Genomic DNA, 17,452 nt, shown 5'->3' on the forward strand with positions numbered 1-17,452 from the left:
GACAGATACAAAGATTTATCTGACAGTGGCTTAAAGTAATTTTGGGATGGGTAGCCTGATTGGTAGAGCTCAACAGTTCAGATTTGTTGAGTTTGTGGAAAGTGTGTGGGTGGGTCAGGCGTATACTAGCTTAAGGAATGCATTTCAGACAAAAAAAAACAGTTGACAGAGGACAGTTTATCCAGTTGGGGACAAAAGATATTTTGATTTTGAATGTGTTTTTAACAGTGTCTGTCTGTCTGTCTATGTAGCAACATATGTCTCTATTTATGTTAAAGTGCTAGATTAGTGGTAGATTAGTGTATTTTATCTCTTATTTTAATCACACTTCACACACACATGCTTGCTCTCTCTCTCTCTGAAGACTTAGAGAGATGAGAAGGGATCATGTCCTATAATTTCTCCCTCCGCCAGTGGCACTGATGACAGAGCTGGCATCTCATTACCATAGTAACAGCAGCAGGATTATGGCCACAAACTGTGCATAATATGATAACTCTATCCTTTGCTCCAAGCACAGTCATCCAGATTTTAGTATGGACATATATCCGGAAGATACATCCAGTCATCATATAGATTGCATGTTCACATGCAGAGTTTGCTTGAGCCTTTCTCTGCCTGGCCTCTTAAAAGTGTAATTAAACCTCTCACCCTGGGACACAGGCGCATGGAAACATATTTTGACACCAGGAGCAGGTTCATAACTTAGTGTTGGTAAGAGCAGATAAGAATACGGCACAGAAACCATCACAAACCTAATTTAATCTTGTTTTACGCAGCATGTTGACAATACACGCAGAAATATAAGCAGAAACATGCTGAAGATGATGTGTACAGCACAAATCTGATGATCTCATAATCAAGGCTATGTAAGGCCAACACAGGAGGTTTGCCTTTCAAAATTCTGTTGGCAGCAATGTTTGGAAGTCCATTATAGTTGGCTCATGGATGTATTTGTGAGGACTGGCTTTACCTTATTAGTACAGGGGACACACATTCTTCATTCCTTCTACATAAAGTATTTGTGCTCCAGTTTGACTTACAACACTGAAGACTTTTTCTCCATGTGACTCTTAGTGTCACTGTCAGTCATAAAAGATTTGTACCTCGTGTGGGAGAGTGAACTTAATTGCCCTTAAACTGAGTTTCACAGGCCTTTTCCAAGCTCAGAACAAATCCTCTTTTGCTAGGATTCCTGGGAGTCTAAGCTCAGGACTACAAAAAGCCCCTGAGCTATACATGTCCCCTGACATCAACACAGTAATGTGCCAATGCCCTCTGTAGGCAAAGAGAGGTAACTGCAGGCAATTGCTGGCATCTCACTGTGGTCACTGCAGATCGTTTCATTCATCAGTCTTTATTTGCCTACTCAGGGCTGTTCTCACGTCATTTGAGTTTAAAAGAGAGCGACAGCCACACTGAGCACCTGCAGGATATTTAGACATACTACAGTAACTTCCACTAAATTCACTCTCACACAGTTGTATGTGATTCTTTTTTTCATCTGTGTTTTTAGTTAATAATTGTGCATCTCTCCTTTCATGTAGGGCCGCAACTAAGGGTTATTTTCGTATAAGTTAATCCACTGATTATTTCCCGAATAATCAATTAATTTCTTTGATCTTTAAAATGCATTGGTGGAAGATGTACTGAGATCTTTTACTTACTTGAAGCTGGAGTGCGGGACTTTGACATTTAAAACATCTGTTACATTCAAGCCCTCAGCAAACTAGTTCACACAATGCTTATTAAGCCTACCACCGTCAGGTAGATCTCTCTGTATTCGCAGTATACCTGAGTGTGTATATCTGGTGTCTGTGGTGACATTCCTGTACTGGCGCACCGGTACTGATGTTTTTTATGGCAACCAGCAATGGCTGGTTTGCCAAAACTGAAGGGGGAAGCAACTGTAGGTAGCAACAGCAGCAACTCTGTATGGCAGAGCCTTGACGTCATAACCACATGTCAACAATGTTATGTAACTACTCTCACTGTCAGACAAAAGTTTTGCACTTCAGTTTAAAGTAAAAGTAATCATTATGCAAAATGGATCCATTTGGAGGGTAATATTTATCATATATTATTGGAATAGTATTCATGACTATTACTTTTCATTGATGAGTAATTTTCACACTTTTATACACTGTTGTTGTTGTTCATTGCTTTATACGTAAACTGATCATATGTTTGCATGTAAAATCTTGATCTGAAAATAACTATAGCTGTCAGATGAATATAGTGGAATAATAGTACAATATTTTCCTCTGAAATTTAGTGGAGTAGAAGTGTAAATGATCACAAAATGGAGCAACTTAAGCACAAATGCCTTAAAATTGTACTTAAGTACAATACATGAGTAAATGTACTTAGTTATGTTCCACCACTGATCCAATTATAAATTTTTTTAAATAGTGAAAAATGTCAATTACAATTTCCCAAAGCCCAACATGATGTCTTTTTTTGTCTGACCAATTGTCCAAAACCGAAAGATATTCAGTGATATAAATCAGAAAAGGCAGCAAATACTCATAATTGAGAAGCTGGAAACAAGAGAATGATTTTCTTGAAAAATTATTAATTCATTATCAAAATAGAAGATTCATTTTCTGATTATTGTCTAATCGATTAATGTACCATTGTATGTATTAATGGCAACACAAGATCTCACAACATACTGTATGTATAATATGAGTATTTGATGTTTGGTAATAAGAGTGCCACGGCAGCCTATTAGCTCTGTCTAAATTCAGGTTTATCATGCAACTTTGTGTGTCTCTTGCCCACTGCAGACACACAGAGGCAGATGAGCATGCAATCCAGCACTGTTTCTGCTACACTTCAACGGTCCTCACTTCTACATTGGCCTTCCAGAAAGAACAGAAACTCAAAGTGGAGTGCCAGGTACAGTACTACACATGCCCACACACACACACACACACACACACACACACACAGAGTGTACAAATATACACTAAGCTGTTTTTTAAAGAGCGTTTGTATCCGATGTTTCTCCACATAGGCGCTCTTGCAAGTGGCCAAGAATCTCTTCACACACTTGGGTGAGTATTTCCTGCCTCCGTCTTGTCTGTCACTGTGAAGAAAGAATGTTGTAGGACAATTTGCGTTAATGGCCGATATTTAAGTGATCACCAAGTGAAACGAATGGCACATAATTGAATGAGATATTACTGACCCTAAAGGTGATTACACCCAGGATCATAACCATTAAATCAAAAGGGCATTAAAAATGATGGCTCCAACTCGCTATCCTGTAATTGCACTGGGGCATTTAGATTCTTATCTAACAGCGAGCACCAACAGTGGAATAACTCATTGATGATTCATCACTATTACCAGTACAATAAACGGATCCACTGGTAACGCAAATTGCCTCTCACTGTACCGAGCCGTTGATTACAAAAGCTCTTATCAGCTCGTACAGCTGAACCACCAGTACTCACTTTGTAATCTGTGTTTCTGGATATCTGGGCTTTGCTGTATTCCTTTAATTTCCTCTCTCACCATCTCTCTCTCTCTCTTTCAGATGACGTGTCAGTGCTGTTACAGGAAATTATAGTGGAGGCCAGGAACCTCAGTGATGCAGAGATGTAAGCGGATTCATCTTCAAAGGGATGTTTCAATGCATGTGTGTGTGTGTGTGTGTGTGTGTGTGTGTGTATAGTGCGGATGTCTTTATCTCCATTTGAAAACGCTATCTTGGCAATTTGCTCTTAACCAACTTGCATTTAATTAAAGTTACCAAATGACCTGAGATGAAATGAGATAAAACACTCATTTTCTCTGCTTTGCTCAGTTCTCTCTAACTCTGTCTCTCTCTCTTTTTCACCAGCTGTTCCGTGTTTCTGCTAGATCGTGTCAGTCATGAGTTGGTGGCAAAGGTGTTTGACGGGGGCGTGGTTAGTGACGAGGAGGTACGACACACAGTCGCCCACACTGACAAACGCAGACAGGCGAACACATTTAATCTGAAAGCACAAAAAATAAGGTAGTCTTTCCTGTGAACTTGTCTAAAGAGGGTGGGTCATGTGTATATTACAGAGTTGACATTAGAGACGGACAGGAAATGAAGGGAGAGAGAAAAAGTAAATGACATGCAGCAGAGGTCCCCATCCAGATTAGGTCATAGGACATTGCAATAACAACCCGTAGGTTTTTGTCATTTGTTATGCTCTAGATATGTTAGCTCTACTGTCAAAAATGAATTTAAAACAAAAGTGTAAAAAGTGGTTTGATGATGTAAGAGATGTGTGTGTGTCTGTGTGTGTGCGAGTGCAGAAGGAGTTCCGTATTCCAGCAGATCAGGGTATTGCAGGTCACGTGGCGACCACTGGTCAGATCTTGAACATTAAGGATGCCTACTCCCATCCTCTCTTCTACCGGGGCGTGGACGACAGCACCGGCTTCAGGACTCGCAACATCCTCTGCTTCCCCATCAAAGATGAGAACAATGGTAGCAACAATGACTGCTGTACACACAAAAGAATATCACTCAACACACTCAAAAAGTAATCAGCTCCATACCAGGCTGTCTTAAAACGTTCAAAGCTTAATTTGTAAAGCACGTTTCATACAGTTTAGTAAGCAATTCTGACAAAGGACTGAAAAGCAAGACAAAGCAAATACAAGCAATAACACAAATTGGAGACTAAAGCACAAAAAAGAAACAGTACAAGTGAAATTAAAAATACAAACAATGTAATGGAAAAAAGACCTAAAGAAATAGGTCATTGGAAACAAGAGAATGATTTTGGAATTAGAAAGATATTACACATTCAGCACATCTTGAGCAGGTTGTCTCATCAGCAGAGCATAAAAACTAAAATCATTCCAAATGTTTTTTCTAAGTTACTTTAACTCAATGTGGCAACATATGTTATCTGTAAAGGGACAGTGGACCCAGAGTCCACTAATGCACTACTAATGCAATAATGAGGCTACTGATAATATAGTAATGGCCACATTTTCTTTTTCTTACACTTTCAGATGTAGGGCCTACTCTTTTAGATTGTGGGTAATTGCTCCTCTATTGTCCTCTACAGTACATACCAACTCCACCTTTTTCCTTTTAAAAATGAAGCTACATCTCCACACATGTGCTCTCTTAGAATAGCACAAAGAGTTGTTACATCACATTCTTTGCTCCTAAATGTTAAAGTGCATTAAGTGCACTTTTGGATGTGGCAGCCATCTTGAGTGTGTTCCATACTTAGAAATGACAGAAAACTTTGATGGTGCTCCCCTACTTCTCCCTGTAGCCAAGCAGAGAAACTTTAGATTCTGTGAGATATGTCTCTGTATAGAAAACTGTCTGAAACTCAAATAAAAAGTTTCAATTAAGAACTTTTTATGTGCAATTAGGTTCAGCTCCAGTGTGAAATTAATTGACGTCAGCAGACATATTTGATTGCTCTGCACCTCTGACATTCTGTGCCTCATTTTCTCGTCCTTGACTCACATCTTCCCCCCTCCATTTTTCTTCATCAACTTCCTCTCCCTCCATCCACTCCTTTCCATCCTCAACCCATTGCCTCCCTCAATGTCTCACCTTCCTTTTACTCTCTCCATCTTTACTTCTGTCCTCTTCACCCTTTCTTTAAATCCCGCTTCTTCTAGAGGTGATCGGGGTGGCTGAGTTGGTGAATAAAATGAATGGGCCATGGTTCAACCGCTTTGACGAGGACCTAGCCACAGCTTTCTCCATCTACTGTGGTATCAGCATCGCCCATGTAAGTCTCTTCTCCCACTGAAAGAGGTGACTCTCTGTAAACTTTACACTTTCTGGTTCTGTATGTTGAATAGCCACAGATGTCTGTTCAGGGACTCACCACCCAAGTCAATATAGCACATTAAGCATAAAATAACTCTAAAAGCAATCAAAATTGCACAACTGCACAGTTGCTGGAGATACATTATCAGTTTCAAATTAATTAGCAACGTAAACTTCTAACATTGCAAAAGAAGACAGCTTCTATCACTTTCTCTTATTATCTCTGTCAGCACCAATGAAACATTAAAAGGGAATAAATGCAGCTTTTCTTAAGCTACATTTTTATCTTCATAGACACTGGCTCATTAACTCAGCTTGATTTTAAACATAGCTCAAATGTGTATATATAATAATAATAATGTCATCTCTCTGCAAGTCCCATGCACCCTTATGATCATTAACAAAATGTGACTGCATGGAGAGGAATAAAAGAATGTTCAAAAAATAAGCATTTACAGTATGCCCTTCATCAGGAGTATCTTACTTCTTAAAACAGCGTGGTAAAGCTGTTGTTAGTGTTGTTAGAGAGATCGATCCTGGCTGGCTATATGGGATCAGTTCAGTGGAAGCAAAATGCTCAGTCAAGGCAGAGTCGAGCAAAGTCTCAAGGGAAATTTAAAGAGATTCAATCTGTGATGGAGCTGGCTTTCATGGTATGGTTCATAGGCATTGCATGGCTGCTGCAAAGCCATGAACACACATTCAGCTGAGCTAGCGTATGGAGCATGGACAATGATGAAGATGTTTGTGACAATAATGATGAATAGAAAAAAGGACCTCAAACAGTCACACAATTGATTTGAGTTAAAGGATTTAAAAATGGATTGAGGTTTTTAATGATAATACATGTTTGTAACTGATTTTAAATAATGTGCTGTAAGAGAGGGACTGTAATGAAGATGGAAGAAAGAAAGAAAGAATCAGACAGCTGATAACAAAAAGTCACAAAGTACAGCAGTGGTGATACATTATTCAGCTTTTCCGATTCACCTTCATATTGAGTAGGTCTGGTAGCGTCTGACCTTTGAATGACTGCAGGTACTCGATAGTTTATCGACAAACAATAAAGATATTTGATTGGGAAAATAATTGCCTTCTATGTAGCTCATTAATCGTTTGGACATCACCAAATGCATTATTTATCAGTGCTCACTCGTGGTGTACTGTATGCTGTGGGTTGTAAAAAGCATTTCTCTTGTGTACTGAAATGTAAGCAGCATTCAGGTTGACTTAAATTGTTTTGGACACTAGACACAAAGCTGTGTCGAGTGTACCCAAGCAGATTATCTTGAAGGGCAAAAAGGGGTTCAGCTGGATGATCTATAATAAGCAGGAGACGAAGTTTGTGACTGGTGTTGCCGCTCTTTCCATATTTCTGAAAATACTGTCACAAAATTTCCCTAAAATCAGGCTCTTCTGGATGCCAAAGATAGAACGCAATTTCAGTCAACCCAATTGTCTTTGCAAGTGTCAAAATAAATAAAAGGTTATTGGGTGTGCTGTTGCTGTGACTGAACTGTACATTAAAAAGTAGCCAGCTATTTGTGACAATATTCTATTTACTGTTGATTTGCTTTAGTGTTACTGTAATACGGTGTTTGTTTCTCTAGTCTCTGCTCTACAAGAAAGTCCATGAAGCTCAGTTCAGGTCCCACCTGGCCAATGAAATGATGATGTACCATATGAAGGTAAAAATCATATTTGTACATCTCACTCACTCTCGCACACACGGACATGTCACATTTACTGACACTGTCCATATTATTTACTCCATATGATTCAGTATGTGTATGTTGCAGGTTTCAGAGGAAGAGGTGTCTAAGCTGCTGGTGACAGGGATCGAACCAGTGACGGAGATCGACCCCTGCTACGCTGAGTTCACATACACGCCCCGTTCCCTGTCTGATGACGCCACACCCATGGTAAGGACCAGAGGTTAAGAGAAAAAGCGAGGAAGAGGGACAGCAGAGAGAGAGATTAGAGACACGGCGTGGAAACTGATGTAACTGATCCCGTTGTGTGTGTCTGCAGTGCATCCTCAGCATGTTTGAAGACATGGGTTTCATCAACACGTACAAGATTGACCTGCACACTCTCGCCAGGTCTGACAACTCCATCAATTCATACATTTTATATAAGAGCCTGTGTGTATTTGATTTTAAAAAAAATTTTTGCCTATGATTTAAGAATACCTCTGGGGGATTTTTAAAATCCTTCCTTTCCATCATCTGATCAGATTATTTCAACTGCTTTATAGTCTGCTGGAGTAAAGAGGCTTTGAGTGCTTTTAGAGTTGAATTATTCAAATTTTCATTGGCCCTATCCATCAACTATAAGACCTGAACCCCAACACCTTGGAAAGAGAGATATGAACAGCTCTCAATAAACAGCACTGACAGTATTTTTGGTCAGAACTGATCAGTAGAGCAGAATAGTATTATATGTTTCACATCAAAATTATTCTTTAAACTTGGGAATGGGTGGGGTGGAGAATTGGACAATTTATGGTGCTACAACCCCAGCATTGTAGAAACGTTATGGATGCTTTTTTAATAACATAAATTGGTGCATAGGTCAAAATGAAATCACTAATTACATGTGCCGCATGTGTCATTCGGTGCATGCTGTTTTGTAGATGATAATTAAACTGCTGCTTTGGTGGCAGGTTCTGTCTGATGGTGAAGAAAGGCTACAGGGACCCTCCCTACCACAACTGGATGCACGCCTTCTCGGTCTCACACTTCTGCTACTTGCTCTACAAAAACCTAGGGCTGTCCAACTACCTCGAGTAAGTGTAAAACACTTTGCCCTCTCTCTTTGATGATTTAAATCTTAAACATGTAACAAACTGAATTTTGAAATTGTAATTGTTGTTTTGATCCTTCTCTTTGTAGGGATATAGAGATTCTAGCTCTCTTCGTCTCCTGTATGTGCCATGACCTGGACCACCGTGGCACCAACAATTCTTTCCAAGTCGCCTCAGTGAGAGCACAAATTATGTTTCTACTTTATTAGAGGGCTTACAATGAAGCACCAAAAATTATACACAAGAATAAAAACATTAAACCTCCCAAACACGTGGAGTGTGATAGAGCAGCACTGCACCTGCAGTTTAAAAAATGCAGACTAAAAATGGATGTTTAGATGGAGGATAGAGCACAGAGCCAGGCTCTGGGTGTCTCATAGTGATATCACAGTCTACGGTTGTATCTCTTCATCTGTGAAATCGCCACGGTGAAGCAACAGATGTGATTGTGATGAGAAGCAAAATGCTCTGCTCCACTCTAATCATGCACAACCCTCCAGCACCTAATGACACAAACAGAGCAACTGTCATTATGCATCTACGGGAAGATTCACATTCACGCTGACAAGTACAGTTAAAGAGAAGACAGTGCATTTCATAGAAGGATGTTACAATGTGTCCCCTAAAATGATTATGTTTGATTTTTCCGTTTCTGTTTTCAGCAATCTGTGCTGGCTGCTCTCTACAGCTCAGAGGGATCTGTGATGGAGGTAAACTCACAATCAGTTGAACTGAATGATGTGGTTATTGCTGAGGTCATAGTTAAAGGTGGTGTTGTACTGGACTATATTATGTCGAGATGTTTTTCAAATGTTTTGTCCTTTCCGTTTACATACACGAGGGTGGAAGAATATTAGAAACACCCCTGAATATAATTTAGTCCACATCACTACTAGAAAAATACATATTTTTTATATTGGTCTGTTCCTTTCTACAGTAGTTGATAAACTTCAGCATGTGTGAGCTGCTAATATTGTTTTGTGTTTGTCCGACACCTAGTGGCCAAAATTGTACATTAATTTGTTTCAGTCATGAGGCAATGTGTGGCATGTAAATTGGCTTGTTGCATTGCAACATGACTCAACATTCCTGTAGAAGCATCGTTTGCAAATGTACTCTGTTTGCCACTACAGAGACATCACTTCGCCCAGGCCATCGCCATTCTGAACACTTTTGGCTGCAACATCTTTGAGAAGTTCTCCAGGAAGGTAAGATGTAAAATCTGACTCAAATCACACATTACAAATGACTCTCTTGGTTTTTCTCTCTCCCACTTTAAATTTCCTTTTACTAAATTCTGCTATCATTGTACATGCAAGCTATTTTTGATGTTTTTGTAGGACTACCAGCGTGTTCTGGATTTGATTAGAGACATCATTCTGGCTACAGACCTGGCTCACCACCTTCGCATTTTCAAGGACTTGCAGAAAATGGCTGATGGTACGTCCCATTAGTTCAGTATGCACAACCACGTCTCTACTTTTGCTTCATACTCACAACCCTGAACAGCAAAGAGAGGCTTGGTCCAGATGCAATGACACCTGTCTGATTTCACAAGAGAAAACATGCAACATGAATGACATATAAAGGAAATAGAATCAATTATCATTGTGTGATGAATCACAGGTAAACCCATATAATCTATGTACATTTTTTGGCTAAAAAAATCACTAGAAACTATAGGGACTGTGAAATTATGAACCCATTTCCTCTGCAGTATGGTGTCTTTCTTGCCACCACTTTACCACCAGATTTTTTGTGACTATTTGCAGCGATATGACGTCAAACTTGCAGTTTTCATCACTGACATTCTTAGTAATCCTCTACTTTCATTGGACTTTTTACCCTTTTGAGGCGTCAGTTGCTTAGTGCACTTTTATGTAATATAATTGGCTGTAACCTCCTGGCCATACGCCTGAATGCCACCAATTATAAGTAATCCTGAGTTGATGTCTCCCCAGTGGAATTAATTGTGTGCTGTTAAAGCAATTCGAGGACCCTAAAAGCTTCTAAATGAGTTAGCAACTGCTTCGCAACACAGTGTGTGTATCTTGTCAGTTATCTTGTCAAAGTGTGTGTCTTGTCAATTATGGACAAAAATAGTTTGGCCAAACACAGAATGGAAATCAACAATGTTAAGGTGCCACTGAAACATAATTTGTTTTTTGAATACACGTGTGTTGTAGTGATTTTACCAGTGGTTTCTTACTTACTGCCCACACAAGTGTGTAAATGCAACTTAGAGTAATTTTTTGCATTCATGTTTTACAGACGGATACAACCCAAAAAGCCGTACCCACCGCTCCATGCTGCTGTGCCTGTTGATGACATCATGTGACCTGTCAGATCAAACCAAGGGCTGGAAAACCACACGCAAGATTGCTGTCAGTTCATAATCTAAACCGCTGTCTATACTTAACACGATATGAAGTGTAACCATGAATTTAACTAAATAGGTTTAGTTTTTCATATATGATGAACTGTTACACAAAAACATACATTCATTTGCCACCACATTATGAAAGATCAGGTTTAAGTAATCAACACACAGATAGTCATATTCCTGTGAACAGCCTCGTATGGGTTTGCGCTGCATCTTTTGGCAAATCAACTGTAGTATATTCATTAATGTAAACGTGCCTCAGTGTTACTCCAATTGCCCTTGTAATGTGAACAATTATTGCTATTAATAATTAGAACGGGTGCAGCACAAATGTGCAGATGTGTCTTAGTGGCGGTAATTGTAGTTGTCCAACACACTGCTCTGTCATTAAAAACAGCTTATTGTAAGTCCAAACAAGAAAAGGATTGATATGATTAGTTAAAGGACTGTAGTTTCAGACACTTTATATTTGGTCTCTGTTAGTTGACATGCAATAGCAAGAAGTTTCTCAATAGGGCTCCAGCAGCTCAGCAGATTCAGCATTCATAAAGATTTCCAGTTCCCAATGACTTTACAGTAAAACTGACCCATTTCTGTGACTATAGGGATTATGAGATGATGACCTGTACAGTTGGAAATAACCTAGTCTATATTCCATTACATTATATTCTGTGAAGCTGCACTCTGTTTTAGGATTATGTTTAATCTTGGTCTGCTCCCTTTTCAGCACCAAACCCCTGACCCTTGTCCTAAATCCTACACCCTAAGTCTCCAAACACCTAACACCTACAGCAAATGCGCTGTAATCCTTACTCTCAAAACTGAAAACACATTTCTGTTTAATTTTGGGTCTGTCACTGTTGGTCTCTGTTGGTACATGATTTTTCTTGCTGACCAGAAAATGCATGGGGATTAATAAAACAAAAAGAAATCACACCAAATATTATATAATATAATGGCATCTTACCTTGTTGTTGTGAGTCATTAAAATTACCTCATTTTAAGGTTGAAAACTAAATCTGAATGTCTATATTTTCATTAAGGAGTATTCCAGATTATATTGGCTTCTGTATTGTGTGTATTTTAGGTGGAACTTAATCAATGCCACTATGAAACCGTATGAACAATAACAGATGTCTGACTCTATGTGTCCACAGGAGCTGATTTATAAAGAGTTCTTCTCTCAAGGAGATCTGGTATGTGTCAGTGTACGCTGACCATTAAATGGCATGTGAAATTATTTAGCGTGTCTGACGCTAAGTGTCTGACGTGTGTCATTTTACACAATAGTGTTCTCATTGTTCGTGTCTGTCTGTATCGTGTGTGTGCAGGAAAAAGCCATGGGGAACAGGCCCAGTGAGATGATGGACAGAGAGAAAGCGTACATCCCAGAACTACAGATAAGCTTCATGGAACATATCGCCATGCCCATTTACAAGTGTGTACAAAAAGCTTATACATCACATGCTCTTATAGAACTTTAAACTGCATTTGGATTATATTCAATTTTATATTTATAATATAATTATTTATATAATAATGATTTACATTGGTTTGTAGTGACAGAACCACAGATAATATCAGCTTTACAGAGCACTTTAGCATCTGTCAGCTCATTGTTTTGGTTTTATGGCCTCACAACTTCACTGTTTTGATTATTAATTCTCAGTGATGTCAACAGGCTGCTTTTTTCAGCTTAAAAAAAAGCTCACTGGATGCTACTTGAGAAGCATCAAACAACAGACAGACACAGTCAGCGACTAGTTGGTTAACATAGCTGAGGATTTAGCAGCCCATTATTTTCCTCAGGAATTGGTAGAGAGAGAAAAGGGAACTAAAAGAGAGTCAATATTGGACAGAAACACAAATGCAGTCCATGAATGATAATGTTGCTCAGTGTCTGCTGGATGTTTACCATATAAACTTTATAAGGTAACATCCAAATGTTGTGTTGGCAGCTTATTTCACTACACCCAAGTGTACAAAAAATCAGTTATTGCAGGTTTAGCTAAATTAATTTATAAATTTAACTAAAAGGTACGCAAGACATTAGAGTAAAATAATTGAAGTCAAAAGAACATGTGATTAAATGGGACTGTAAAAAATGTGGACAAATTATCATGTTGGCACAATGAAGATTTTGTAATGTGATATAATTACGTGACGCCTCAGTTCATAAATTACAACCGTAACCAACAAATATATCTTAGCTCACGTGCAACCACTGTCCTCTGTCCTTTTAGGCTACTATCTGAACTCTTTCCTGGGGCCACTGAGCTGTACGAGAGAGTGGCAGCAAATCGGGAGCAGTGGACCAAAGTGTCCCACAAGTTCACCATCCGTGGGTTGCCTAGCAACAACAGCCTAGACTTCCTGGACCAGGAATATGAGCTGCTGCAGTCCCAGGGTGCTTTTGGGAGCGACGACCACTGCCTCAATGGTTGCCTTGATGATGCAGAAGGAGGGGGGGGTCAGTGACAACAGCGGGGTTGGCTGACGGTTTCATGAAGTTTTCTGTGGTCCAATAAGAGGCTGAGGATACCTTTTTCGCGACCTAAGAGGGAGGGATCCCTCTGCTGTCAATCACTTAGATGCTTAGTAGGCCATGCTGAATGGACAGGATAAGTGATTTGAAATGAGTGGATCCATCTGAGCCGGTTCAGTGATGAGATGCTACATGTGGCTTGTGTCTCCAGTTCAGGAAAGCAGAAGGTGGTGACTTTATCTTTTTCAGCAGCTATACTGGAAAAATAAGTCTTGACCACAAGTCACAAGTTCATTCAAAGAGTACTGATCCTGATTACGATTGTAAAAACACACACACATACACAATGACACACTTATGTACATGCACATACTGTTTATACACACAACAGAGAAAAAAAAATCATTCTTATGGAAAAAGACTACTTCAACATGTAACAGTGAAATAAAGTGCTAAACTTTCTGTAAAATGTTCCATAATAGCTTGTATTGATTTCAGTGGCTCAGCTTTGTTTTCACACAAGCAGCTGCCAATCCTTCACCTGATGCTTATGAATGCATGCTGTATGGACACCTCATGTATTATTCCTTTTTATCTTTGTCAGTTTTGATTTCTCCATGGCTAAGAAATGAATGCAGTCCATTTTTATACCACCAGAACAGATTTTTGTATTCTGCTCTTCAAAGTATATTTAATTAATTCATTGCCATGAAGTTGTATTGCGGAAGTTTGTTTACTTACACAGCATTATAGGCCTCATGTGCATTGACTCACTTTGCCTCATTTTTGGGAGGTTTAAGGGACAGTTTGACAATCAATGACAGAGTCACAGATCCCAGGCCACAACATCCCATCCCATGCATAAAACATTGAAAACACACACCCTGTGCATTTTAACTGCATGTCACTGCATCAAGCCTGCATCTACAGCTCAAACAAAAGCCAATCATGACCTAAAACACACCCTCGCTTTATTTTTCTCAGCCATCCTTCCCATTCCCTTGCACCTTTCTCACCTCCCTTTACTTTTTAGTGTACTGATCTCATCATAAACTACTTTATACAGAGAGCAACCGAAGCCCTTTAAAAGATCCATCTCATCTTTTAGTGTAAATGTGCCAGAGTAGAGCGTGTTATATGGACTGTGTCATATGGATCTGCCTTATTGCGCATCTTTGCTGCCTTTCTTAGAGCTTTTAATATATACAAATTGAAATAAAGAGTCTGTTTAGTATGTATGTTGTATATTTGTTATAGACATAGTGTGAGTATCTGTGTTGACTGAATGATCACCATGCTCAGAAGATGTATATTTGTGAAATACCCATGTGAAGACCTCAGATGTCATTTCATTTAACTTCTTTGTATTTTAAGTTATGTACACAACCACCGGTGGTTATTAGGCAGACACATTTTCTTCAGTTCTCAATGCAAAAATAGTTTTAAAGAAGGAACTAAAGATGTAGCCATCGTAGAAACGATTCTTTCCTGAAAGCATCGACAGTTCACTTTTGCTGAATCCCAAAGTAAATGTTTGGAAACTTGGAGTTAAGTTTTCAGACTGTCCCTCATGTTAAAAAACATTTGGAGCCGTGGGGTTTTGTGTTACAATAACATGCCATATGTTACACGAAGAGAAACTTCTGTAACGGACACCACTGTACTGTATGTAGGCTGTGTGTGGAAGGGTGAGAGTGAGTGAGCCAATGATTGGATGGACAAGAGGGTGCTGATATGAGAGAGAAATAATGAGAGAGAAAGGAGTGGAGGTAGTTGGTTTAAGATCAAAGGAGAAATGTTCGGTATACCCAGTGATCTGCTAGAATTTCTTCAATTATATCCCCTTTTATACAGCCCTGATCATGCCAGTGAGGGTAGATGAAAGCAAAAAATATTGCTATCATAGGATTTAAATAGAATTTGTTTTCTTGGAAAGGGTCTCATGAGGGTGCATTTGGGAGGAAGGTTAATTGGTTAGCAAAGTGGTTTGATATATGTGTTATACCTTCATTGGGATATACATTAGCATGATTGGATGAAATTGGTTGATCTGCCTTGGTCTGCTTCATGGACTGAATATTTTTTATGAGAAGTTTCTTAAAGGGCATACAGGTGTGTTTGTAGAAGAGCCACTCTCAATCTTTCTCAAGCTCTTTCTCTCACACCTGGGTTTTCCCATTTCTATTATTTTTAAAACACTGTTTCAATTCCTACGTACCTGCCTTTTTCATGTGCAATATGAAGTGTCTGCCTCTGTGACGTTGCATAGATTCCTATGTAAATACGTATGCCTCTTGTTAAATTATTTCTTAAGTTCTGGGTTCCCAAAGGCATTTAAGTGTTGGATTGTGATATTTCCATTGGGAAAAAAATGTAATCCTAAAATGGTTTTGAGAGTCCAGACCTATAGGACAGTTTTCTATACTAAGTGTGTATCTGTCCCTTTATGTTCGTTTTAGAGATTCAGGACTAAATGTGCCAAGCAAACACTGTCTACTTCCTGGCCAAGCTGCAAAGAGAAAAACAGGCATACCTTCAATTATTCTTTTGTTCTCTAATTTTGGAGTGAAGTCACTGGCTGTGTTCACATAAAACCTTTCTGATGCATCATGACCAGGTCTGAAATTGCGGCTCATCCAGGAAGTATGAACCCAATCTATTTCCCGTCATCACAGAACAGCAGGACTGTGATGTAATGTCATTGTAATGATCACCTGTGACATAATTGTTAAAAGTGGCAAAAATATAATTACTGTAAATATCAAAGTTTTAAAAGAAGATGTTATTTGATTGTCTGTCATTATTACAATGGGAAGTATTTAAATTCTGTAATGTATTTAAAGTGGTTGCATCCTGTTTTTCATGTCATTTTTGAACAACCCCATGGTTAGACGTTTAGGCAGAATGGATGAAAGATAACTATATGTGTATTTAGGATATACATATGATATTCTACCACTAATAAGGACCCAAACTAATCTGAAATGTATACATGATGTTAATACTGAGGACTAAATCCAGCCATCTGTTAATTTTTTGTTTTGTTGAGTTCTGAGTGCTGGTGGTCGTGTTCTTCTTCAGATGTAGTGAACGAGGACATTTTCGACAAGAAGACAAATGGATGAAATATGGATTTTTTTGTCTTTCTTGGAATAAATCTGGTGAAAGGCTTCTTGGTTGCTGTCTCTAAACGTGCACAACACACAATATACTGTAGCTTCACTAGACTGCCATAAGACTTCACCATGAAAATGTGGTTGCCTGGAAAAAGATGAGGTGACATTAGGGCTCTGTGACACTAATTTAGTCATCACAGTGGCATCTCTGTTGATCCTGTTAGTCTATACCACATACTGATACTGTATAAGCATTGCCAGATTAACACACTGGGGCAAAAATCCCCCCCACTCCATTCAGCAATGAGCAAAATCTCCTCTCTCTACATTCTGCACATAGCTGAAGGAAGATTATATATAACTTGTTTGTACAATCTGAAGCTTTTATGAGGATGAAGCTCCAATTAGGACATGCCCGAAATGATATTTTGTCCAGAGCTCCTGAAACCAACCAACTGATGTCAAATGAAATCAAATACAAATGTGTTTGGGAATATGCATTTATTAATAATTTGATATGGAGCCCTTCATAGGCTCTTCAACTGATACAATGCCTAAAATGATGCCTATTACCAGACACATCTGGATTTAATCAAATTACCCCAATTGAAACATGACCTACCTTGGTGGAATCTTTTCAGTTGAAAACATTCAATTTGGTATCCTAATTGAAATCTGATTGAAGGTATTCCAGTTTGTAAGAGAACATATAAATGTGGGAGTAATACTGGATTTATGAATGTGGGAAGAGGGACATGCAAGTATAGATAAGAGTTTGCATGCAGAGTTATGCAAGAGCATATTGCACCAATACAAACACCAAATGATGCAGTGGCAGCAGAACTTGGGCAAATGGCTACATTGCTAACATGTA

The 17,452-nt window shown here is 38.9% G+C and overlaps 1 protein-coding gene and 1 long non-coding RNA gene across 5 annotated transcripts in view; one reads left to right on the forward strand and one right to left on the reverse strand.

Annotated features, from left to right (window-relative positions):
• The window catches only part of LOC123985743 (cGMP-dependent 3',5'-cyclic phosphodiesterase), a 177,474-nt gene extending 160,842 nt beyond the window's left edge, over positions 1-16,632 (forward strand). For all 4 annotated transcript variants that reach the window (XM_046073582.1, XM_046073581.1, XM_046073584.1 and 1 more), the window contains 18 exons: positions 2,790-2,901; positions 3,020-3,059; positions 3,545-3,608; positions 3,851-3,932; positions 4,297-4,471; positions 5,635-5,747; positions 7,399-7,476; positions 7,588-7,710; positions 7,820-7,890; positions 8,454-8,576; positions 8,683-8,770; positions 9,257-9,304; positions 9,728-9,802; positions 9,935-10,034; positions 10,866-10,978; positions 12,135-12,173; positions 12,309-12,415; positions 13,221-16,632. In XM_046073582.1, the coding sequence (XP_045929538.1) occupies positions 2,790-2,901; positions 3,020-3,059; positions 3,545-3,608; positions 3,851-3,932; positions 4,297-4,471; positions 5,635-5,747; positions 7,399-7,476; positions 7,588-7,710; positions 7,820-7,890; positions 8,454-8,576; positions 8,683-8,770; positions 9,257-9,304; positions 9,728-9,802; positions 9,935-10,034; positions 10,866-10,978; positions 12,135-12,173; positions 12,309-12,415; positions 13,221-13,455 (1,786 nt within the window). In that variant the 3' untranslated portion in view covers positions 13,456-16,632. The remainder of the gene's footprint in view (positions 1-2,789; positions 2,902-3,019; positions 3,060-3,544; positions 3,609-3,850; positions 3,933-4,296; positions 4,472-5,634; positions 5,748-7,398; positions 7,477-7,587; positions 7,711-7,819; positions 7,891-8,453; positions 8,577-8,682; positions 8,771-9,256; positions 9,305-9,727; positions 9,803-9,934; positions 10,035-10,865; positions 10,979-12,134; positions 12,174-12,308; positions 12,416-13,220) is intronic.
• LOC123985745 lies at positions 8,841-13,319 on the reverse strand. The gene is made up of 4 exons (XR_006828733.1): positions 13,193-13,319; positions 10,895-10,953; positions 10,092-10,139; positions 8,841-9,097 (listed from the first exon to the last, which is right to left on the reverse strand). It is a non-coding gene; the product is annotated as an uncharacterized LOC123985745 (long non-coding RNA).
• Positions 16,633-17,452: the final 820 nt, after the last annotated feature.

This window comes from Micropterus dolomieu, linkage group LG17 (assembly GCF_021292245.1).
Source record: "Micropterus dolomieu isolate WLL.071019.BEF.003 ecotype Adirondacks linkage group LG17, ASM2129224v1, whole genome shotgun sequence".
Classification (NCBI taxonomy): domain Eukaryota; kingdom Metazoa; phylum Chordata; class Actinopteri; order Centrarchiformes; family Centrarchidae; genus Micropterus; species Micropterus dolomieu.